The 26,068-nt window shown below is 49.8% G+C and overlaps 1 protein-coding gene across 5 annotated transcripts in view; it reads left to right on the forward strand.

The window, feature by feature from the left end:
* Window positions 1–26,068, forward strand: part of dysf (dysferlin, limb girdle muscular dystrophy 2B (autosomal recessive)) — a 119,756-nt gene that overhangs the window by 81,243 nt on the left and 12,445 nt on the right. For 3 of the 5 annotated variants that reach the window (XM_061252967.1, XM_061252966.1, XM_061252968.1), the window contains 6 exons: window positions 15,580–15,678; window positions 19,381–19,509; window positions 19,886–20,041; window positions 20,415–20,506; window positions 22,911–23,081; window positions 23,267–23,409. In XM_061252967.1, coding sequence (XP_061108951.1) covers window positions 15,580–15,678; window positions 19,381–19,509; window positions 19,886–20,041; window positions 20,415–20,506; window positions 22,911–23,081; window positions 23,267–23,409 — 790 coding nt within the window. Of the gene's footprint in view, window positions 1–5,738; window positions 5,799–15,579; window positions 15,679–19,380; window positions 19,510–19,885; window positions 20,042–20,414; window positions 20,507–22,910; window positions 23,082–23,266; window positions 23,410–26,068 lie in introns of all 5 variants that reach the window. The other 2 variants (XM_061252964.1, XM_061252965.1) reach the window with 1 other exon arrangement.

The raw sequence follows: 26,068 nt of genomic DNA on the forward strand, positions 1-26,068 counted from the left end.
AAAAAATAATATGGAGGATTACTGCCCTGGCGGTTTCCGTGGCGACGGCCACAGAAATGTGGGCCGCATCGCAGTTGTGCGGCTTGTTTATTTACATTTTGACCTTTGACCTTTGCTTCTGGCCGGTGTCAGTGCTGCTGCTGGTCTGTGTAACTACCACGTCTCCTTCTTGAAGTGGAAAGATGAATTCTTCTGCGTTTGACCTTTTGCTATTTTCAAAAAAAACCCACACCCGACACTTAACAAGGCTCTTTTCCCCTCCGCGTGTTGTGTTTTCCAGTTAGCAAATCCGAGAACATAAATTAATTTGTACAAGTACATGGCAAAAGTTGTAAAGCTGCAATTTGTTATTTCTTTTGATGTATTTTCTTCCGGTGGAAAACTAATAGGCCAAACACTTGTTGGAGTAATTTAGGAAAATTATCTGAAGTTGCTATTGTGCATTACTGCCTGACATGATTAATTATGGCATAACTTGTGGAACAGGAAATGAAGCTCTGAATGAAACACTTCCACGGTCCAACTTCTTTTCAAGGCATTATTATTTGTAATTCTGAGTATGTTAATTGTTGCATTCTCATCAGCGACGGGCCCTGAAAAGCTCCCGAGAGCACATATTTGAGTGTGTGTTCAGCAGATTTGCTAGCGTGTGCCTGGAGTACCCCCCCCCCGCAGTGCCGAATAGCTGGGTCACCGCAGCACAATGTGTTCTATTAGGAAATATGTGTTTATATCGGGGAGGTTTTTCTTTTTTTTGCCGTGATTTGTCTGTTGGCAGAGGTGGCTGAGGACTGCCTTAGAACGCTTCATTTGGGTCTGGGTAAATAAGCGGGCCGGGCCGCAGAAATCCGTGTGGGACGAGGCCGCGGGCCTTCTGGGCATGTGCGCGGGAGAGAGACGCGCGCGGCCGACCCCCCCTCCCCCCCCCACGGCTCCCGTAACGCAGGAGGTATTTTAATGCAAATAAAACGTGCCGCGCATCAGAAAGCCTGGTCGGGCTCCGGTCGTGCGTCTCTGTCGATGTGGGGATTCCTGTGTCCTGAGGTTAGTACCCACGACGGCACACACACACACACACACACACACACACACACACACACACACACACGCACGCAGACGTGCGCACGTTTCGCCAGAGCGGTCCCGGAGGGCAGGATGTTTGAAGCGTGGTGTAATGTTTTTGCGCTTGATTTACCACTTGTCATGTTGCGGTGTTGTGGCGAGCCCTGGGGGGGGGTATCGGGGTTCCAAAACTCTCACCCCCCCCCTCCCCCCCCTTACTCAATGTAATTTGCATTTTGGGTTTCTCAGAGCTGGCGAATGAGTGGCCGAATCCCTCCGCCTTCCCATCATGCCTCCCAGACAGGAAGTGAGCAGCCCTGACAGAAAGGTGCCACCGTTGTGCTACTGTTTGGAACCGCATCCCTGGACCGTTCAGACCGTACGCTCTCTCAGGATGGCCGTGGAGTGGCTGGATGAGTCAGCGTGTTTCGCCCCCTCTGGCCCTGAGACTGTACGCTCACAAACCACGCCGGTAACCGCCTATCGGCTACCGCAGACGACCGCAGTGATTGGTGGATATATTCTAGCTCATATCTATGGTCATTTCCACCGGCTCCAGAATCAGGAGTTTTTTCCCGCCAAGTAGGAAGGCCTGGCCTTCCGTCTGGTCACGTCAGCTGACGCCCCCGGGGGTTTGGAAGTTTCCAGAATTCCAGAATACCTTGTTGCCCCCGTGTTTAAAAACCTGAGAGCACTAAAATAAACTCTCTTGTGCATTAGGAGAAACTTAACCCACCCGAGCCTAACCCCCCCCCTCCCCTCCCTTCTCGGGAGCGTACGGAAAGGAGAACGGACGTGTCCGTCACGAGTTCCCGCATGAGCGGGCGGGGCGGGGCAGTGCCACAGAGAGACAGCGCGGCGGGCGCCTTTCGGCAGTTTTCCACGATTGGGAGCAGCTCGCACAGTGTTCCTCATGTGGGAAGCGCACGGTTATTTTCGGGAGCTTACGGGGCAGGATGAGGGTTGGGTCGGGGACCGGCGGTCTCCACGGTTACCCGAGGAGGGGGGGGGGTGGCAGTCGGGCGGGGGGGGGCTGGCATAAAGGTGCGGGCGCAATGGCGCTGGGTGATCGTTCACGTAAACAGAACATGGCCGACTAGAGGCCTGCTCCTAATTAGGCTGCGCCGGAGAGGGGGGGGGGGAGAGGGGGGGAGCCGGCCCGTTTTTGGGTTTCTCTGCATGACTGTATGTATAATGCCCTGGCACAGTCCGCAGGCAGGCGCTGTGACCGGCTGTCCTGTGATGTGGCGGGTTCTGCTCCCCGCCTGACCCACCCCTCTCACCACAGGCGCCACAACGCCCTCGCCCCCCCCCGGGCCCCCCCCTGCCCCCCCCACGCCCCCCCCGCCCCGGGTCGACTCCAGGGTAGTGGGAGTGCGCGACGGCGGCCATCGCCATGCCGACGGCCGTCGCCACGGCGGTAGCCGGGATGCTCTGCTCTCGGCCGGTCCGGCAGCTGCCGTTTGGACCGCGGTGGTTCCGCTCCTCGTCTTCCGGACCGTGGAACCCAAACGGGCTCCATGGGGTCAGCAGAACCCGCTAGACATGCCTCCTGAGAGGAAAATAAACTCTTCCCACTCTCCCAGTCTCCTCTCTGCCATTTGGCCTCTGACCTCACCTCCATGTCGCTAAATGCTGGTCCCCCTGAGTATTAAATTCCTAATGAAATACTGTCCCATGGACAGAAGAGACAGGCACCACCCTCCTTACCCACCCCTTATAGACAGGAGTCTAAATTATGAGTCTGGATGGGTTGAGGGGTCCTGTTCTCATCTATGGTCTTGTATCATTATTGTTATGTTCCTTCCTGTCAAGGAGCCCAGCATATGTGCTGCTTTAGCTCTACGGGAGGTTGTTTAATGTGCTAGTTAGGGTAATGAAGGGCTCAATACAGGGTCTGAAGCCACTATTGACTGTACACGAAACAGAGGGAGTTTCACTGCTGGAGTATTGACCACCCAGAGTCTGCAGGTGGACGGACTTATCACAGGCCGCTTTAATCCCCTGAAATAGCAACAAATTACACGTTCCTGCAACACTACGAGTCTCCAGAGGCATTTCTGCTCGGGAATTATTATTATTTTAATTTACCTTATGGAATGAATTTTATGGCTGTTATTTTACGAGGCTGACGCTTTCATACCGAACAACTTGCAGAAATCGCAATGGCACGTTTACTGCTCGATGGCTCTGGTACTAATTTCAGCCGTGTTGTGTCTGCAGCCAATTGCGGTATCGCCTTTGTGCTGAGAGAGAGAACGTGAGGGAAAGAGAGAGAGAGGAGAGAGAGAGAGAGAGAGAGAGAGAAATGTTTCTAGTTGCTTTCACCGCTTGAATCTGGTAAAATGATTATTGGGACACGTACTTAAAAAATATAGCCGATTCTTGAAAATTATCCAGGAAAAACAAGAAGTGGTTCAGAGACTCATTCTTTATTGGTGATTCAAATTTGTTAGGATGGACCTCCCTGTGGTTTATGAGTGAAAAGTTGCTTCTAGAGCAACAACCACAGGGGTCTGACCGACTCAAGTCAGGCTACTGTTGGTGTGACCCTAAAACCCTCTGCTGCTCCAGTGACACGCGAGTCCAGACCAAACGGCCGGTCCAGACCGCAGAACTGCTAATTCTCTGGAACTCAGGCACCCTAAATCCTCAAACCTCAGCTTTGGCAAGGAACAGGTGACTTACTCAATGATCACTAATTCATTTCGAGATGGGTAATAACTCGTAATTAAAACTTAAAAAACCAAAGCGCACACTGAGCCCCCAGGCTGCAGTTCCCATTTTAGGTAAACTGAGTCAGAGCAGCGTTCTCTGTGTGTTCTCTGTGTGTTCCCTGTGTGTTCTCTGTGTGTTCTCTGTGAAACCGTCCTTATTGATATGAATGTGCACACACACACACACACTCACTCACACTCACACACACACACACACACTCACACGCACACACACACACACACACACACACACTCGCACACACACACACACACACACACACACGCACACACACACACACACACACACACACACACACACACACACACACATACCGCACTTGTTAAAAACATCTAGAATTGTACTTTATCAGAACTGATTTATCCATTTTGCTGGGCAGGTCCACTATAAACAAACAGCGAGTTGTGTCTATGTATGGTCAGTGGTCTGTAGTGAGTCTGTATGTACAGAGAGTGGTCTGTGGTCAGTCTGTATGTATGGACAGTGGTCTGTGGTGAGTCTGTATGTATGGACAGTGGTCTGTGGTGAGTCTGTATGTATGGACAGTGGTCTGTGGTCAGTCTGTATGTATGGACAGTGGTCTGTGGTGAGTCTGTATGTATGGACAGTGGTCTGTGGTGAGTCTGTATGTATGGACAGTGGTCTGTGGTGAGTCTGTATGTATGGACAGTGGTCTGTGGTCAGTCTGTATGTATGGACAGTGGTCTGTGGTGAGTCTGTATGTATGGACAGTGGTCTGTGGTGAGTCTGTATGTATGGACAGTGGTCTGTGGTCAGTCTGTATGTATGGACAGTGGTCTGTGGTCAGTCTGTATGTATGGACAGTGGTCTGTGGTGAGTCTGTATGTATGGACAGTGGTCTGTGGTGAGTCTGTATGTATGGACAGTGGTCTGTGGTGAGTCTGTATGTATGGACAGTGGTCTGTGGTGAGTCTGTATGTATGGACAGTGGTCTGTGGTCAGTCTGTATGTATGGACAGTGGTCTGTGGTCAGTCTGTATGTATGGACAGTGGTCTGTGGTGAGTCTGTATGTATGGACAGTGGTCTGTGGCCAGTCTGTATGTTCAGTCAGTGGTCTGTGGTCAGTGCTTGCCTTGGTAGTCCAGCCTTTACTTGTGTACCCTGAAGAGGGCACAGACTATTCGGGGTGCGGGGGCTGGGGTCCTCCTCTAAATGAGGGGGTGGACCGCGTTGCAAGTGGGATCACAGATCAGTAACAGTGAGGGGTGGGGAACGGGGGTGCGATGTGTTCCCATACCCCTGCTGAGGGACATGGTTTTAGGGCCAGAGACTGCAGACCGACCACTGAGAGGCACAGGGGGATGTGCCAGAGCAGGGCCACACAGGAGGGCCACAGGAGGGCCAATGCAGGGCCCCCAGCCTCCAACAACACAGAGAAATGGGCATGAACACCAAGGACTGTGTCTGCGTCCTGTTGAGCCTTCCTTCACGTTATTATCATACTCTTTGTGTGCGTGTTTGTGTGTGTGGGTTCTCATGTGAGTATGGTTTTAATCGTTTGCCGCATTAAACAAATAACGGTTTCTGCAACATCGCAACATTCTAACATTTCAATAGTGAACGCAGGTGTCTGGTGTTATCGGACGATGTAATGACTGACATTAGCACCATCTAGAACCATCCTCGTCACACCGCACTGCTTGTGTCACGGTGCGTATGTGTATTCTGTGTGTATCTCAGTGTGTTTGAGTCTGTGCCATTGATCTGAGACCAGCTGGATCTGAACCGCAGCCTTGTTTCTGCCTTGAGTTAATTGGGCCAAATGCAGGAAGACAATGGCCAAGCTGTCATTTGAATACTTACGCCATTTGCATTAGCATAATGTGTGCGGGGCGGCAGGTCAAGGACGTGACTCAGCTCCAGCTGCCGTGGCCTTGACTGCTCCTAATCAGCTAACCCAAATGGTTTTGATTTGTAGCCTGCAGACGGTTCCAGCTCTGCCATTATTAACATCTCATCCTCACGAACCAGTCTCCATGTACGTATGATAGTCCTGATTCTGTGCTGCTCTCTCTCTCTCTCTTACTCTCTCTCGCTCTCTCTGTCTCTTCCTCTCTCTCTCGCTCTGTCTCACGCTCTCTCTCTGTCTCTCTCTCTCTCTTACTCTCTCTCGCTCTCTCTCTCGCTCCGTCTCTCGCTCTCTGTCAGTCTGTCTGTCTGTCTGTGAGGTTATGCACACTGCCTCACTAAGTACCCTGACGAAGACTGCAAACTAAAAGTGGCATATCTTATCAGTTAATTCTGTCAACTACTTTTGTCTAAAAATAAGAAAATGGAGGCTTTGTCCCCATCATTTGGACAACCCCAGAGTCACATTGTACCCCAGTTATTTACAGTGTCCTAAAATGGTGGCCATGTCGGTGCTGGGGCTGATGACGTCAGAGGAAATGGAGTGGAACCATGTCGTGGTCCGGCCTGAACACTGCCTCAGAGTGTCTCTCTGAGGGGAAACTGGAGGAGTTCTCCACCAATCAGGATATGGATGATGTCATTGCAGCTATGCTGTGCTGGGCTCGAGGGACAGAATGCTATTAGAGTCCACGTGCTGAACTCTTCCTGTCATGTAAAGGTGTACAGTAAGACTTTCATTGGGATGCTCTGGATTCAGCATGTCCCCTTTATCTCTCTGAGCGCAGGGACTCAGAAAACATGTTCACGAAGGTTAAGAGGCAAGGTGAGGGCATTTATTTATTGTGTAGAGCTGCATGTCTTATTTGACGTTCCAGAAGGTTCTCTCTCTCTCTGAGAGCCAGGATGCGGTTCTCACACGGCATGGCCCTGAATCCCTTTCCACTGACTGGTTTACAGTAAGCCTGGGGGGGATTTAGTGCTTAGAGAGGAGGTTTTTGGCCTAAACGCTCTCTAGAGTGCATTTCCAACTGTGTAAATAAGCCTCAGCGGGGTTCCCACTGCACCAGGCTCCCGTTTCCCCCCGTCGCCCCTCTCCCCTCTCCCCTCTGGTGTCTCTCCTCTGCTCTCCCCTCTCCCCTCTCCCCTCTGGTGTCTCTCCTCTGCTCTCCCCTCTCCCCTCTCCCCTAACTTAACTGCTCTGGTCTCTCCCCTCTGCTCTCTCCCCTCTGGTCTCCCCCCTCTCCCCTCTGGTCTCTGCCCTCTGCTCTCTCCCCTCTGCTCTCCCCTCTGATTCTCTCTCCTCTCTTCTCTCCCCTCTGATTCTCTCTCCTCTCTTCTCTCCCCTCTGCTCTCTCCCCTCTGCTCTCCCCTCTCCCCCCTGCTCCTCGGTTCAGGTGGGTAGGGGGTAGGGGGTAGGGGGCTGATTGTGAGCTGGGGGGAATGCTGTGGTTTGGCCTCCGTTCTACCTGCCAGCTCTTGGGCTCGGCCCCGCCCACCCCCTGCCCCCATACTAGTCGAAGGTTTGATTTCAAATGGCAAACCAAATTTGCTTTATTATTTGTATCTGAGCCTATAAAACCTTCTTCTGTTACGGCTCAAATTGGTTGCAGAGCATTCTTCCGCGACGCCAATGCGATGCACGCTGTTTCATATTAAACCCCAGGAAGCTTAATTGAATAATACATAGTGCTGGGGTTTTTATCTGTGCTCCAAGCAACTCTGGAATTTGCAATGAAATTGCGGTGTGTGTTAGTGTGTGTGTGTGTGTGCGTGTGTGCGTGTGTGTGTGTGTGTACATGTGTGTGTGGGTACATGTGCGCGTGTATATATATGTACGTGTGTTTACACATTTGTGCATGTATATGTATGTGTGTGCATGTGCATGTGCATGTGCCTGTGTGAAAGTGTGTGTGTGTTTGTGTGTGTGTGTGTGTACGCTTGCATGCGTGTGCCTGTGTGTGTGTGTGTGTACGCTTGTGTGTGTGTGCCTGTGTGTGTGTGTGTGTGTACGCTTGCGTGCGTGTGCCTGTGCGTGTGTGTGCGTGTGTGTACTGGACATGTTTGCATCCAGACTCTGGGAGACGACAGGCCCTGTTTGGCTCAGTCAAGCCCAATTGGGTCGATTGTGACCCGGTTCTCTCCCCGCCAGCGCCATACCCCGGGTCCTGTGACCCTCCCCGGCCCGGGTCCCCGTTATCGGGCCCTTTGATAGTGACTTGTTTATATCACGCTCCAAATGTAGCGCTGACTTTGTCCTGCCGGCCAAGACCTGGAGGTTTCTCTCTCTGCAAACAAAGATATTTATTTTATTAGAAAATATTCAAACCAGATGAAAAAACCTAAATTTTCTTTCTCCCCAACGCCAAAGTAAATAAGGCCGTTAAAATATCCCCGACTCGTATCCCCCCAGCCAGACACCAGGCGCAGGAAAGTGATGAGGAGGACAGAGAGAAAGAAACGAATGGCACATTTAATCAGTTTTTCTCTAATTAAATTTCCAAAATACGGGCTTAGGAGACGGGTGCAGATCGCGCTGGTCTTACGCTGCGCTGACGGGGCCCGGGATGTGGGACACGTCCCCTGCAGTGAGGGCGTTTTCACGTTTCGGGGGATCCTGATACAGATCATCTGTATGTGATCCCTTGTCGTCGTTGCTGTTTGACGGTAGCTTGAGTAATGGGTAGCCCCTACCCCCCCCCTTCCCCCCTTCCCCCCTTTCAACTTTTTCTTCTTCTTCTCATCATGACAAATTCTACCGAATGAGCAATTAAGCCTCGTTAGTCACGCCAAGAGCGAGCGTCTCTCCGTGATCTGGAAGGAGAGACGGCCGAGCTCGCTTGGATGCAGAGCTGATTGAAACCACACGATGGGGTGATGAAAAAGAGAGAAAAAGAGAATGAGAGAGAGAGAGAGAGAGAGAGAGAGAGAGAGCGAACCCAAACCGCTCTGTGTTGCTCACCAAACCCCTCTGCCCACTGGAGGGAATATGCCCGGGCACACAAACGGGCAGACACCGTGGGCTCATGGATGAAGTGCCGTATCCCATTTGCCTAAATGCCGGTTGCATAGTTCTAAGCAATTACAGACCAAAGGCGTGCATAGATGCTGTGTGTGTGTATGTGGTTGTGTGTGCGTATGCGCACACAGTTGCCAAGGGGAAGTTAAATTGTATGATGCTGTTGATCCGTTAACCAGAGAAAAAAAGTACTTGGAATATTTACCAGTGTATTCCAAACTTTTTAGATGCTTTCCTCTCTCTTGCTCTCACGCTCAGTCTCGGTTTTCCTTTTTTCAATCCAAACGGGTACATGCGCATGCTCCCTTGTCTACCAGCTGCGGAGAGCGGTAGGCCAGAGAGCAGCAGGGCGGATTACGAGCTGGGGAGAGTGGTAGGCCAGAGAGCAGCAGGGCGGATTACGAGCTGGGGAGAGCGGTAGGCCAGAGAGCAGCAGGGCGGATTACGAGCTGGGGAGAGCGGTAGGCCAGAGAGCAGCAGGGCGGATTACGAGCTGGGGAGAGCGGTAGGCCAGAGAGCAGCAGGGCGGATTACGAGCTGGGGAGAGCGGTAGGCCGGAGAGCAGCAGGGCGGATTACGAGCTGGGGAGAGCGGTAGGCCAGAGAGCAGCAGGGCGGATTACGAGCTGGGGAGAGTGGTAGGCCGGAGAGCAGCAGGGCGGATTACGAGCTGGGGAGAGCGGTAGGCCAGAGAGCAGCAGGGCGGATTACGAGCTGGGGAGAGCGGTAGGCCAGAGAGCAGCAGGGCGGATTACGAGCTGGGGAGAGCGGTAGGCCGGAGAGCAGCAGGGCGGATTACGAGCTGGGGAGAGCGGTAGGCCGGAGAGCAGCAGGGCGGATTACGAGCTGGGGAGAGCGGTAGGCCAGAGAGCAGCAGGGCGGATTACGAGCTGGGGAGAGCGGTAGGCCGGAGAGCAGCAGGGCGGATTACGAGCTGGGGAGAGCGGTAGGCCAGAGAGCAGCAGGGCGGATTACGAGCTGGGGAGAGCGGTAGGCCGGAGAGCAGCAGGGCGGATTACGAGCTGGGGAGAGCGGTAGGCCAGAGAGCAGCAGGGCGGATTACGAGCTGGGGAGAGCGGTAGGCCAGAGAGCAGCAGGGCGGATTACGAGCTTGGGAGAGCGGTAGGCCAGATGACGGAGAGCGGTAGGCCGGAGAGCAGCAGTAGGCCAGAGAGCAGCAGTAGGCCGGAGAGCAGCAGGGCGGATGAACGCGGACCTCAGTGTGCCGTCGCCAACGCGGCGCGGCGGGAGAATCTGTCTCTCGTAACATCTGCCCGCGCGCTCGCTCTGCGCCGCGCCACGTTTGGGGAATTAGCGCTCGATTCGCACAGACCACAATCACTGTGAACCACGCCCTGCGCCAGGCTCTGCAGCTGAACGGGAGCGTGGCGTCCAGACGCTGGCCAAAGGAGTCGCTACTTAAACTCGGGAGGGGTGTTGAAGGGGGGGGGGGGGATGCTCCTCGTGCCAGTCTGAACCAGCTGAAACCAGCACGCAGATTCCACAATTGCACATTTCTATGGCTGCGTGTCACAAGTTCCCCGGGGGCTGCCGTTTCAGAAGAGTTTCTCATTCCTTTCTGCGCAACGGAGGACCAGTGGACTGGGATTGCAGCAGTGTTTTTTTCCACAGTGTGCATTTTGATACGTCCTCTTTGCACCAAGCCAGATTGGCCCCCCTCCCCTGCCCCCTCCACCCCACCCCGAGCAGTTTTGTCAACTTTCCTCCAGAGGCTGACCTCTGTGAAAATGAACTGTAGTTCCCTTTCCTCCCTCAGTCGAGATGTGGTTCTTGGTGGCTGCTGAGCTGAAAATGTCCCCTTAAACTGATTGTTGGTCTTGACCTCGACCTCTTTTCAATCATTTTCCTTGATTAACAAATAAATGTCGACAGTCAACATGTTGTTAGGGAGATTAAATAATAAATAAAATTCAGTTTTATAAAAGTAAAATTATTATTCTGTTAGTACACCTAACGAAAATAGATACACCATTTTGTAAACTCCAAAAACCAGGTTCACAAAGTAAAAGTCAACGCATGGCAAAATACACAAAGTGTATTTAACCCAGTAATCCCTCTTTTTAGGAATGTTCCTCCAGTAATCCCCCTCTATTTAGGAATATTCCCCCAGAAATCCCCTCTATTTAGGAATATTCCCCCAGAAATCCCCTCTATTTAGGAATATTCCCCTAGAAATCCCCCTCTATTTAGGAATATTCCTCCAGAAATCCCTCTATTTAGGAATATTCCTCCAGTAATCCCCTTCTATTTAGGAATATTCCCCTAGAAATCCCCTCTATTTAGGAATATTCCTCCAGTAATCCCTCTATTTAGGAATATTCCTCCAGTAATCCCCTCTATTTAGGAATATTCCTCCAGAAATCCCCTCTATTTAGACATATTCCTGGTCTGGTCAACCAGCTACCAGCGGTTTCAAAACCTGGCTTGAGCAGTTTCTTTCAGCAGGGGGGAGTACAGCCATGGTGGACTCCGCTGGTCGTGGGTTGACCAGTTCAGACCAGCTCCCGACTTCACATGATTTAGCATGATTGACCAGTTCAGGCCAGGTACCACCCAGCTAGACCAGATTATGACCAGCTTGACCAGCTCAATTTCCAAACTGGTCAAGCTGGCCCCTCTCCCGTCCTTTCCCTTTTTGGCAAAAACAGAGTTTTCAAAAACTGAATCGAAAACAGACAGAATCCCAGCCGTTAGCGTAGTTATAGCAGCAGAGGCTCACTTGATAACGGTTTATCCCCACAGATATAACTGGGGCTCCAGCCTTGGTGTAAGAGCAGAAGCTGGAGAGTGAAACATTGCATTGTGGGGCGACTGTTGGCTGATCCTCTGTTAAAATTGGGAAAAGAACAGAAAGCCCCCACCCCACATACCTGTCTGCTTTACTGAGTGAGCCAGTTGGAGGTGGCCAAGCTGGCTTGCTGTCTACTGCTCCTGGAGACAGGCCAGAGTCTGGTGCTTTTCAACCCTGTAGCTCTAGATCTGCGCTATCGTGGGCGCTAGCCCCACTCCCCTGACCTCTGACCCCTGGTCCTTAACGCCGGCCAGGGCCTGTGTCTCCCAGCACGTGCGCCCACTATTACACACAATGACATCATCATTAGAGGAGGAACGAAATGTCCAAATAAAAACAAAGCTCCTCTTCCCGCCCCGATCTTGCGGTATTCCCTGAGAAAGAAAAAAAAAACGTACGTGGCGCAATGCAGGCACAGGTTTGGAGAAACGCAGAGCACGCTCTCTCGTGCGGACACACACACACACACACACAGCCGTCATCGGCTATGTTAGGGATCTTTGTTCTGCTTCTGGTTGCGTCACAAGGTCTGTTTCCAGCTCGGGCCCTTTGTGGGAGAATGGGCGTGCGGGGTCGCCCTGTTGAGGGTGATGTGTTGAGTTAACCGTTGCACTGGATAATCTGTCCCCTGGCGCTATTCAGCGTCTTTCTGATCATTTTTTAGTCTTTTTTGCATTTTCCTTGTGGTTTTCCACATCAGGGCCGGACAGAGTCCTCAGCGCTGGCTGGTCTTTGTGTTCTTTCTGTGAGAAGCGCGGTGCTTGCCAAAATCGGAGGGTTCCGCGCTATTTTACTGTTCCGGCCCTCCTGAAAACAGATCCCGGGTTAAAGCCCTGTGTTTCGGCGTCCGGTCATAAGACATACGACCGCAACGGGCAGCGCAGGAGGTGCTGATAATGTTTCACTTGTGTCATCTCCTGTGCCACTATTAGAGTTTGAAACAGTTCCCGTTAATCCTGAGGTTGCTCAGCGATACTGTACGTCGTGAGTGTTGAGGGTCCTGTTTAAGGGGCGTAGGAGCCGGTCCAGTTCAGCCTGGTCCCAGTATGATGGGAACTGGCAGCCCAGGGGCCCCCGGTGTGCTGGCACCCGGTCCTGAATTCCCTGCCTGGCGGACTCCCAGTCAGACTGCGGTGGAGTTAAATGCCACACATGTCAGGGAGCAGAGCCGGGCCTGGTACTCAGTCAGAGCTCATTAGGCTGCAGAGAAACATTGGGTTACGCCGAAATTTCAGAGTTTCACTGAACCGGGAGGGAGGGATGCCTGCTCGTGTGTGTGCGCACGTGTGCGCGGGGCGTCCGTGCCTGTGTGTGAGGGAGTGTGTCTGTGTGTGTGCTTGTGTGTCTGTGTGTATTCATACTGTATGTGTACATATCTGCCTATTTCCATGTGTATGTGCATTTTTATGCCTGTCCGTGAACCTGAGTATGTTTGTGTTTTGTGTGTGTGTGTGTGTGTGTGTGTGTGTATATGTACATGTGTGTACATGCATGTGTAGTGTAGTGTATGTGTGTGTATATGCACATGTGTGTACATACATGTGTAGTGTAGTGTATGTGTGTATATGTACATGTGTGTACATGCATGTGTAGTGTAGTGTGTGTGTGTGTGCATGCATGTGTAGTGTAGTGTGTGTGTGTGTATATGTACGTGTGTGTACATGTATGTGTGTGTGTGTATATGTACATCTGTGTGTACATGCATGTGTAGTGTAGTGTGTGTGTATATGTACATGTGTGTGTACATGCATGTGTAGTGTATGTGTTTGTATATGTACATGTATATGTACATGTGTGTGTACATGCATGTGTAGTGTAGTGTGTGTGTATATGTACATGTGTGTGTACATGCATGTGTAGTGTATGTGTTTGTATATGTACATGTATATGTACATGTGTGTGTACATGCATGTGTAGTGTAGTGTGTGTGTATATGTACATGTGTGTGTACATGCATGTGTAGTGTAGTGTGTGTGTATATGTACATGTGTGTGTACATGCATGTGTAGTGTAGTGTGTGTGTATATGTACATGTGTGTGTACATGCATGTGTAGTGTAGTGTGTGTGTATATGTACATGTGTGTACATGCATGTGTAGTGTAGTGTGTGTGTATATGTACATGTGTGTGTACATGCATGTGTAGTGTAGTGTGTGTGTATATGTACATGTGTGTACATGCATGTGTAGTGTAGTGTGTGTGTACATGTACATGTGTGTACATGCATGTGTAGTGTAGTGTGTGTGTATATGTACATGTGTGTACATGCATGTGTAGTGTAGTGTGTGTGTATATGTACATGTGTGTGTACATGCATGTGTAGTGTAGTGTGTGTGTATATGTACATGTGTGTACATGCATGTGTAGTGTAGTGTGTGTGTATATGTACATGTGTGTACATGCATGTGTAGTGTAGTGTGTGTGTATATGTACATGTGTGTGTACATGCATGTGTAGTGTAGTGTGTGTGTATATGTACATGTGTGTACATGCATGTGTAGTGTAGTGTGTGTGTACATGTGTGTGTACATGCATGTGTAGTGTATGTACACACATGTATGCACACAGGGCTGGATGTTTGGTTCACTCAGTGCGGTTTCACACACTCGGTGGTGTGGCTAATGGTGGGTGTGAACTGGGTGATATTTGTGACTGATTCTCTCCATTTCCTCTGCATTATTCCCCGCCCATAGCTGTGGAAAGATTTGTTCTGTTTAAGAGGCCCATTAATCTGTCTCTGTGCACTGGGCCCTCTGGGATTGGTTCTGGGGATAATTCCGTGATTCTGGGAGTAATTCACTTTGAGGTTTACCTCAGATTTTCTCCAGTTTATGCCACATAGAGTCAGGTGCTAATACGTCACAGGACAATGAGCTCCCATTGTTCAGCTGAAGCTTTGCAGGACCCTTATTAATAGTCGTACGTATGTGGCCAAGCAGATTACAATGTCAGTGTAAATTTATGCATGTGCATGCTATAAAACAAGAGAGATTTAATAGATTTTTAAAGATTTTTATCTTTTTATAAAAGATTTTATGGTGAAGTTGAAATTGTTTCCAGTTTTGCTAAACCTTAAAGAGATACTAAGAATAGAACTCATTAATACTCTTTCTGACCTTGTCTTTGTTACACTGTGCGAGACATAGTGGATGAAGTGGGTAAGTTGGGTATAATATCAAATTAAATTTCAATATTAAGATCAAAAGCCCTCCTGCAACAGCAAATCAATATTTTACTAGATTGCCAAAGATGGCAGTGACAAAACTGAGGATTTATCTTATGTAATTTATCTCATGTGATTTATCTTATGTTATTTTAGCATGATTAAAAGCTAACTGTACTTGTGTGTTTTTTATTCAAAGCAATCATGCATGCGATTGCAAATGCATGTCATTCAAGTGGAGGGTTTTTCTTTTTTTACATTTTTTATTAAAGGAGTAACATGGTGGTTGGTCACACTTTCTAGGTTTTTATAGGCAATTTGTACAAGAAGGCATTGAAGAAACGTTCTTTAGTTTTGGAGAAGTAAGTGTTTTAAATTTATAGTCCTATTTTCAACCGGTTGAGAATGTTCTCCTAGTAGTATGTCACACGAGGATAAGCACTCCTCTTATCCCTCCCCTATAACTCATGACCCACAGTTTGCACCGCTGGCCTACAGGAAAGTTGGGGCACATCATAGCTAATTGACAGTTCTCATTACCATACCCAGACAGTTTGGGTGAACTTTTATAGTGGGAAATTTAGGCTTAGGAAACAAAGTTTTAAAATACATTTAAATGAATAATAAAAAGCAGTTGTTTTATTGTTGCCAAAAGTCACATTCAGCCACTATGTTAGTCCTTTAAGAACACTCTACACGGGCTCTACACGGTGGTTACACATTGCAGACTATTTTATATTGTTTTTTGAATTTCATTGCTTTTATTTACCAGTAGTCATTGTTACATCAGCACAATGTTCAGCTAAAAACATTTAAATCTTGGGTTAGGTGTCACAGACTCAAGTTGTAAGGCGTAAAGAGACGCCCACCTCTTAAATGTACAAGTATAAAAGTCTAACCATCCTCTCTGTCCATCAGGAGGAAGAGTTCATGGATTGGTGGAGTAAGTTCTACGCCTCCACTGGGGAGAGACATAAATGCGGGACCTACCTGGAGAAGGGCTTTGACACTCTGCAGGTACCTTCCCTCTTGGCCCTACCCGCAACCTGTCTGCCACCGCGGATGATGGGCGCCCGTTCTTCCAGTGCCCACGTCTTACTTGTTTAACCACCTGTTTTTCTTCTGTCGCTTCTGTTGGTTCCCTCTCCTGGGTTGTTCCTGCTAAATCAACAGGGAAAATAGTTTAATAATCCTTAAATGCATTCACGCCACATGCCAGTGGAGTCTCCTTGAGTCACGTACACCTGACGGGCATGGCCGGTCCAATCAAGCCTGAGACCTGCGATTTCATTCAAATGAACACCTACATGGCATTTCTTCATAGGTGTCTTTCAAATCTATTTTAATACGTCAAACTCAAAGCCCAGAAACAGTCACGGTGCAGCAATACATCTGCCAGATGCACCCCCTCCCCTCTTCCCAATCCACACACACACAGATGCACACATACATAAAAGCACTCACACACTCATACGTACACACACTCACACACTCATACGTACACACACACACACACGCACGCACACACACAGGCTCATGCATATACACAGACACACACACACACACACACACACACACACATGCTTACGCATATACACAGACACACAGATAAACACACACGCTCATGCATATACACAGACACACACACACACGCTCACACTCACACTCACACACACACACAGACACACACACACACACACACGCTCATGCATATACACAGACACACACACACACGCTCACACACGCTCACACTCACACACACACACAGACACACACACACACACACACACACGCTCATGCATATACACAGACACACACACACATGCTCACACACGCTCACACTCACACACACACACAGACACACACACACACACACACACGCTCATGCATATACACAGACACACACACACACGCTCACACACGCTCACACTCACACACACACACAGACACACACACACACACACACACACGCTCATGCATATACACAGACACACACACACATGCTCACACACGCTCACACTCACACACACACACAGACACACACACACACACACACACGCTCATGCATATACACAGACACACACACACACGCTCACACACGCTCACACTCACACACACACACAGACACACACTCACACACACACACAGACACACACTCACACACACTCACACACACTCACGCACACCTCAGGCTGTCCTGAGGCAGTTCACTTACATCACTCTATTTGGAGATGGTCTGCTTGAGCGTGAGACCTCCAGGCAGCCTGCGGCGGGAGTTAACACCTCCGTCCCGCCAGGCGGGAGCGAGGAGGCGCGGGCTGTGGAGGACAGTAGCTCTGTTCACAGGGCGGCAGGGTCCTGCGGCCGCTGACCTCCCCCCCACCTCCCCCCCCCCCCCCCTCACGGGGCTCCTCTTCCCACGGGCTAAGCGCTACGTGCTAACGGTCACCACTTTCCGATGGACTCATGTTGGGAGGCCGCCGGGATAAACGCTGACATCATCGAGCGGCCAGCTGCGCCTCGCGCCTCGATATGAGCCACTCTTTCCAACCTTATCCACCTCGTGAATACCTAATAATAACCGCCAATATATGTTTCTCAGGCTTACCTTGTCTTTCGTTTCTGGAGGAAAGCGTCAGCTGTTGGGGTGTGTGTTTTACGGCAATTGTTCGGTGTCGTCGTGCGACACGGACGTTTTCAGCTGAAAAGCAACGTGCGCGTGTTGGAAATTATTTTTAAATTAATTAGTTTTGTGAGACGAGAGATCACAGTTCTCCTCATCTTCTCATGAGTCGTTAAAAATAACATCGGTCAGATTTGTAAATCACGCTCAGCAAAAAAACTTTTGATTTGACTCATGAGAGTTGATCTTATAATGAATGAATTTGACCTGTTGTTCATGTGTAGTTGCCATATTGTTACCACATTTGTTTGTTTAAAGTATGACTGTATGTCTGTGTCTTTATGTCATGTCATTTATGCAACACCATTCACAAGACTGATGTCCTCCTTCAGTGCAGCATACAATACCACACATTGTACAGTTTTTCACAAACACAATACTTTTGGGATTATTTGGGGGGAGTAATTCAGGTTAACTGCCTTTGTGTAGGCAGCACGGATGGTGCAGTGGGTAGCACTGTCGCCTCACAGCAAGGAGGTCCTTGGTTTGAATCCCAGTCGGCCGGGGCCTCTCTGTGCAGAGTTTGCATGTTCTCCCCGTGTCTGTGTGGGTTTCCTCCGGGTACTCCGGTTTCCTCCCACAGTCCAAAGACATGTGGGAGAGTCTAAATTGCCCATAGGTATGAGTGTGTGAGTGAATGGTGTGTGTGCCCTGCGATGGACTGGCGACCTGTCCAGGGTGTATTCCTGCCTTTCGCCCAATGTATGCTGGGATAGGCTCCAGCCCCCCTGCGACCCTGTTCAGGATAAGCGGGTTCAGATAATGGATGGATGGATGCCTTTGTGTATAGGGAGGTAAAGCGGACGTATCAGGAACAATAGCTCCCTATGAAAGAGAGCAGCGAGAGCTAAATATAATCATGTAACGTATAACTACATAACGGTGAAGTCTGGATTCAAAGTATGTTTTTCATGGGTTAAATACATAGCTATATACTGAATATAATGGGATTTCAGTGCGGATAAAGTAATGTTCTGCGGACACAAATCTGACTGTCTGCTCGTAACTACAATTAGCAACTAGCAATGAAAAGCTGCATAGTGATAGATTGCGGATGATCTGGAGCCTTGTCATTTTGTGTCTGTAGAACAATTTAATGCTTAATTTGCTTATATGAAATTGTTGTTGCTGTCTATGATGATATCCGCTAGCCTAGCACCTTACATTACATTATTGGCATTTGGCAGACGCTCTTATCTTTGGCGACGTACAGTTGATTAGACTAAGCAGGAGACAATCGTCCCCTGGAGCTATGCAGGGTTAAGGGCCTTGCTCAAGGGCCCAACGGCTGTGCGGATCTTATCGTGGCTACACCGGGATTAGAACCACCGATCTCGTGTGCCCCAGTCATTTACCTTAACCACTACGCTACAGGTGTACACTTAGCAGTGTACCGGAAGTGCCATTCAGCAGGACTTCCGCTTTACCTCTCTATGTCCACTGCACCAATCCCTGAAAACACAGATACAGGGCACCCAAGACCACCAACATGCTACATGAAACAGACATGAAACAGCTCTGACCTGAACATCCATTTTCAGAATGTTGCAGGTATGATGACAGAATTATGTGTGACCAATTACAGTTGCCATAATCTACAGTGTGTGTTATGTGTTTTTGACTCATATAAATGTGTTTCTCCACAACCAGTCTAGCCAAGCTAATGCTCCTGTCCCCACAACATGCCCACAACCACAATCTCCTAATGATTGTTGTGAAACATATTAAACCACTCAGCGTGAACCAGCAGTTTAGGAGTTGAAACGTTTGAATCGTCGCGGAACATTATCTGCCTATTGAATGGGCCTAAGCCACGGGCGTCAAACTGAATTCCCAGGGGGGCCGCAGTGTCTGCGGGTTTTTGTGGCTTCCTTTCAATCAGCTGTCAATTAAGGCCTTCGAGAGCAAGGTGTGTGGATTCTTTGGCCAATCACTGAAACAACCCGGCCCTCCAGGACTGGAGTTTGACGCCTGTGGCCTGAGCTAAACTGTGGTCGACCCCAGTAGCATGTCCTCCGTTTCCCCCTCCCCTGCAGGTGTACAGCAAAGAGCTGGAGAAGGTGGAAGGGTTCGCGGGGCTGGCGGACTTCTGCCAGACCTTCAAACTGTACCGAGGGAAGACTCAGGACGAGGGCGAGGACCCCTCCATCGTGGGGGAGTTCAAGGTGAACCTGGCGGCGTGCCGGGAAGTAACGCTGCCTTAAGCGCGGCGTCGGCGAATGTGAAAAATGCGGTGGAGTCCTCGTCTCACACACGAAGCGCAACGTGTCTGTGCTTTTCCTGTGGAACATCTGAGCCAGCCTGTGGAGCGGTTGGAGTTGTGGAAATGTGACCGTGCTAAAGGTTAAAGCTAAAAAAATTCAAAAAAAAAAAAATTTTTAAGTACAGAACACGGTAACAAAAAAAACAGACATCAATCACGATCGATGTTCTGTCAGTCCCGCGCGTGTTCCACAGCGCTTGTTTTTCCGCTGCGCTGCTCTGGGGCGGAGAGAGGCGGTGTGACCCGCTGTCTCTGACTCTGGCTCCGTCTCTCCTCAGGGCATGTTCAAGATCTACGCCCTGCCCGATGACCCCTCCCTGGCCCAGCCCCCGCGCCAGTTCCGTCAGCTCCCGCCCAATGGCATCGAGGAGTGCCTGGTGCGCGTCTACATCATCCAGGCCACGGGACTGCAGCCAAAGGATGCCAACGGAAAGGTGGGCGGAGCCTGTATCCATCATCCAATCACAGCCTACCGTTTGTCCTACCCCTGTGAAAATTAAACATATTGGACTTTCAGTTTTGTGCTTCATTTTCAATGTGTGCCAGAGTTAGACATTTTTCAGTTTATTTCCAGTTTTAGTGTCAAGTCTCATTTGCCCCCCACTAATTGATTTACAACATTGAATATCAGTCTGTTTACAGATTTATAGTTTTTTTTTCATGACCTAGATGCTAATGTCTGATGACAGTAATGCTGGACAGCTGTGATGGATATTAGCCTGCGTCACGTAATGAATTCAAGGAGCGGGAATCCACACGTTAATCTGTCTGTGTCCTCTGTGTGTGGGTGCGGGTGTCCCTCTGCAGTGCGACCCCTATGTGAAAATTACTCTGGGAAAGAAGTCCTTCAATGACCACGACAACTACATCCCGTGCACACTGGACCCTGTTTTTGGAAAGTATGCCACCCTTTTATTTTATTTTTTCTTTCTTTCTTTCCCTGTTTCGAGCTAATGCAAAGGTCTTAAGAGCAAAGAAGTAATCCACCGGTGCATGAAAGAACCTATTGGGTGCATAATATTGGTAGCCCAGGTGCATTGTGGTGTGAGGACGTGTGGAGTCTGGATGTCTGTGAGCAGAAGGGTCAGCTCCGCTGTGTGGAGTCTGGATGTCTGTGAGCTCCATTGTGTCTGTGGCCAGCAGGGGGCACTATACTCTCAGTAATGAGGGAGGGGCTCACCAGTGGCTTGGCACAAGAGCGTCACAAAGAGTTACTGAAGTGCAAGATCTGAACTTTTTTTGAAAGTGCTGATTTCAATCTTTGAAGAGACATGTTTGCTTACTTGGCAGCCTAGTGTAACCAACATGTTTCCTTGACTGGTGGGTGTATCAGTTTTATATAGAATCTTACAGAGCAAAGCCAGAAGTACTGCATTTCCCCCAAATACATTAGTGTGCAAAAATGTGGGCACCCCTGGTCAAAAAGCCTTATACAATTAATATATAAGTAAACAGAAGTGAACCTGACCACAAAAATGGTACAACGTTAAACATAACACATTTCTTAAAAATTTAAAGCAAGATTACTTTTTATTTACATTTTTTACAGTTTCAAAATAAAAAAAGAAGAGAAAAAGGCCCTGTGTAAAAGTTTGGGAACCCTGTCAGTACTTTTTAACTCATCCTCAGGCATCTATAACTGCTTGTAAACGCTTCATGTAGCCAGCTAATCTTTAGCTAATCTTTTAATTCTCGCTTCTAGATTTTTTGCCAATTTTTGGCAGAACACCTCCAAATATTCTTCGGCCTCCTTGCATGTACGGCAGGTTTGAGATCTTTCCACAGATTTCAATAATATTCAAGTCTCGGGACTGTGGTGGCCATTCCAAAACCTTCATCCTTCTTTCCTGGACGTACTTCATGGTTGATTTTGAGGTCTGCTTTGGATCATTGTCTTGCTGGAATGCCCAACCTCTCTTCAACTTCAGTGTCTGGACTAGCCTCTATAATTTCTTGATATTTGGTGGAATCGATTCTTCCTTCCTCTCGCACAATATGTCCTGTGCCCCCAGCTGCCAAACACAACCCCAAAGCATAATGGATCCACCGCCATGCTTCACAGTTGGCAAGGTGTACTTTTCTACAAAAGCTTCACGCTTTTTTCTACAAACTTTGGTGGTGGCCAATAAGTTAAATTTTGGTTTCATCAGTCCAAAGTACGTTGTTCCAAAAGGCTTCAGACTTCTCAATGTTTTCTGTTGCATACTTCAGACACTTAATTTTGTGTTGAGGTCGTTCTTTCTGGCAACTCTGCCATGTAGGTCTGTGTTGTTTAAAGTTCTATTGGAATTCTTTCTTGGTCTTCCAGAGCTTGCCTTGACTTCAACTGTTCCATTTATCTTCAATTTTCTAGTTATGTTTCTGACAGTGGAAATAGGTCATTTGAAACATTGAAATAATTCTTGCAGCCTTCTCCTTCTTGGTGGACATGAACATTCTTCATCCTGAAATCTTGGATACTTTAGAAGGCATGGTTCATAAAAAAAGTTCAGCCTTGGAATTATACTCACCTGACTCATTGAAGCCCTAACAAGTAAATCACCTCAGGTCTGGGCCTTAGCAATCATCATTTTTTAAAATGTTTGCAGAAAGGTCTCATGTGTAACTCTGTACCATTTAGAGTTCAGGTTTGCTTTCGATCACACATTCATTATAACAGACATGTCAACCAGGGTTGTCCCAAACTTTGCACTCCTGTGTTTCTTACCCAATAGTTGTCCCCAGGTTTGCAAGAACAAAGTAATGTAAAATATACATATGCCAGGAAATAAAGAGAGAGGTGTCCTTCGTATGACACAAGCAGATATTGAGAATACATATGAATTAATAAGCAAAGAATCATGCAATTGAGCAAAAAGAGAACTAGAGTTAGAAGTAGGCGGCATGGATGGTGCAGTGGGTAGCACTGCCGCCTCACAGCAAGGAGGTCCTGGGTTTGAATCCCCGTCGGCCGGGGCCTCTCTGCGTGGAGTTTGCATGTTCTCCCCGTGTCTGCGTGGGTTTCCTCCGGGTACTCCGGTTTCCTCCCACAGTCCAAAGACATGCAGGTTAGGCTGATTGGAGAGTCTAAATTGCCCATAGGTATGAGTGTGTGAGTGAATGGTGTGTGAGTGAATGGTGTGTGTGCCCTGCGATGGACTGGCGACCTCTCCAGGGTGTATTCCTGCCTTTCGCCCAATGTATGCTGGGATAGGCTCCAGCCCCTCTGTGACCCTGTTCAGGATAAGCGGGTTAGGATAATGAATGAATGGATGAATGAGTTAGAAGTGCATGAATGAGTGCGGTGTCCCCTCCCTTTTCCAGGATGTTCGAGCTGACCTGTGCCCTGCCGTTGGAGAAGGACCTGAGAATCATGCTGTATGACTATGACATGCTGTCCAAGGATGAGAAGATCGGAGAGACCTTCATCGACCTGGAGAACCGCTTCCTGTCCCGCTATGGGGCACGCTGTGGACTCCCTCAAACATACTGTCTGTGCGTCACCCCCAAACCTCTCAGTGTGTGTGTGTGAGTGTGTGAGTGTGTGTGCGTGTGTGTGTGTGTGTGTGTGTGTGTGTGTGTGTGTGAGTGTGAGTGTGAGTGTGTGTGTGTGTGTGTGTATGTGTGTATGTGTGTATGTGTTATATGGGATCCCACACTAACACAGCTCCCCTCCTCAGGTCGGGGGTAAACCGGTGGAGAGACCAGCTGAAGCCGTCCCAGCTGCTGAGGCAGTTGTGTGAGCGCAGAAACTATAAGCTGCCCGTGTATAAGCAGGACCGCGTCATCTTCAGGGGCCAGGAGTACACGTCTGCTGACCTGGGTGAGCGTGCGTATATCAGCCCCTCATTTACTCTCTCTTACACCCCCATCACACTGCCCCCACCTGTCCATACCCCCAGAACAGCAGAGATGAACCCAGATCACACTGCCCCCACCTGTCCATACCCCCAGAACAGCAGAGATGAACCCAGATCACACTGCCCCCACCTGTCCATACCCCCAGAACAGCAGAGATGAACCCAGATCACACTGCCCCCACCTGTCCATACCCCCAGAACAGCAGAGATGAACCCAGATCACACTGCCCCCACCTGTCCATGCCCCCAGAACAGCAGAGATGAACCCAGATCACACTGCCCCCAACTCTCCATACCCCCAGAACAGCAGAGATGAACCCAGATCACACTGCCCCCACCTGTCCATACCCCCAGAACAGCAGAGATGAACCCAGATCACACTGCCCCCACCTGTCCATGCCCCCAGAACAGCAGAGATGAACCCAGATCACACTGCCCCCACCTGTCCATACCCCCAGAACAGCAGAGATGAACCCAGATCACACTGCCCCCACCTGTCCATACCCCCAGAACAGCAGAGATGAACCCAGATCACACTGCCCCCACCTGTCCATGCCCCCAGAACAGCAGAGATGAACCCAGATCACACTGCCCCCACCTGTCCATGCCCCCAGAACAGCAGAGATGAACCCAGATCACACTGCCCCCACCTGTCCATGCCCCCAGAACAGCAGAGATGAACCCAGATCACACTGCCCCCACCTGTCCATGCCCCCAGAACAGCAGAGATGAACCCAGATCACACTGCCCCCACCTGTCCAATCCCCCAGAACAGCAGAGATGAACCCAGATCACACTGCCCCCACCTGTCCATGCCCCCAGAACAGCAGAGATGAACCCAGATCACACTGCCCCCACCTGTCCATACCCCCAGAACAGCAGAGATGAACCCAGATCACACTGCCCCCACCTGTCCATACCCCCAGAACAGCAGAGATGAACCCAGATCACACTGCCCCCACCTGTCCATACCCTGAGAACAGCAGAGATGAACCCAGATCACACTGCCCCCAACTCTCCATACCCCCAGAACAGCAGAGATGAACCCAGATCACACTGCCCCCAACTCTCCATACCCCCAGAACAGCAGAGATGAACCCAGATCACACTGCCCCCAACTCTCCATACCCCCAGAACAGCAGAGATGAACCCAGATCACACTGCCCCCAACTCTCCATACCCCCAGAACAGCAGAGATGAACCCAGATCACACTGCCCCCAACTCTCCATACCCCCAGAACAGCAGAGTTGAACCCAGATCACACTGCCCCCAACTCTCCATACCCCCAGAACAGCAGAGATGAACCCAGATCACACTGCCCCCAACTCTCCATACCCCCAGAACAGCAGAGATGAACCCAGATCACACTGCCCCCAACTCTCCATACCCCCAGAACAGCAGAGATGAACCCAGATCACACTGCCCCCTCCTGTCCATACCCTGAGAACAGCAGTGACGAGCCCAGTTGAAGCTGGGTTCATCACTGGGTTCCCCCACCTCCTCATATGCCTACACCCACAGGAATGGAGTTTAAATGGTCTCCCCCTCTCCATACGCTGAAACTAGGAGCCATAAACCCAGCTTGAACTTCCTGCTCCTCTCCATACCCCTACACCCACAGCAGTATTAACACAGCTAGCCTCAGCTTTCTGTTGCACCTGTGCCATTCACATGGAGCCTATGCAGTACCCTGGAGTAATGACCTACGATGTTTGTGTGTGCTTGGGTGTACATGTGTAAATGTGTGTATGTGTGCGTATATGTGTATGTGTAGGGTAATTGAAGTCTTGGACTGATCAGCCTCTTCCCGGTCTTCTATCATTAAAGCACAGGCCGTGGTTTGTTTGGCTTGGTTACGCATCAGTTACATTGATGAAGCATATGATCTTGCTAGTGTATATCTTCTCAATGTGGGTGGCAGCAGAGCTGATGTGGGAGGTGAGGATTGGGGGCGTGTGGGGCGTGTGGCGGGGGGGGGGTCAGGGGAGTTAATTTGCAGCTATTCCTACTCGAGCAATAAAAGTGGAAGAAATGACTTGCGTTTGAGTTATGAGAATAACACGAGGCGATTCGCCGGAGACGAAAGCGGAGTGAGAGCGCTCCACGCCTCCGATGCGCTGCGTAAATTAACAGCGCGTATATCACTCCTCGCTAACGGCGTCTCTGGGCTCCGCGCTGCCTCGCTAACGGCGTCTCTGGGCTCCGCGCTGCCTCGCTCCGCGGCGTGCTGGCTACGCCGCCCTCGGCCGCCCGCCATCGTGTTCCTCGCCTGGCCGCTCCGCTTCAGCGCGGGGATAAATAACCGGATCGCCGTTTTTTTTTTTTTACGAGGTCCTCGCAGGCACACAGACACGCGCGCACACACACAGACGCGCGCACACACACAGACGCGCGCACACACACAGACGCGCGCACACACACAGACGCGCGCACACACACAGACGCGCGCACACACACACGCGCACACACACACGCGCACACACACAGACACGCACGCACACACACGCATACACACACACACACAGACACACACACACACAGACACACCGCCGGCCGGAGCATCTGAATGCAATAACAGCGATGTTCCCCGCGCTTGGCGAGATTGTGGTGATTTATTGCGC

Source organism: Conger conger, chromosome 8 (assembly GCF_963514075.1).
Source record: "Conger conger chromosome 8, fConCon1.1, whole genome shotgun sequence".
Taxonomy (NCBI): Eukaryota; Metazoa; Chordata; class Actinopteri; order Anguilliformes; family Congridae; genus Conger; species Conger conger.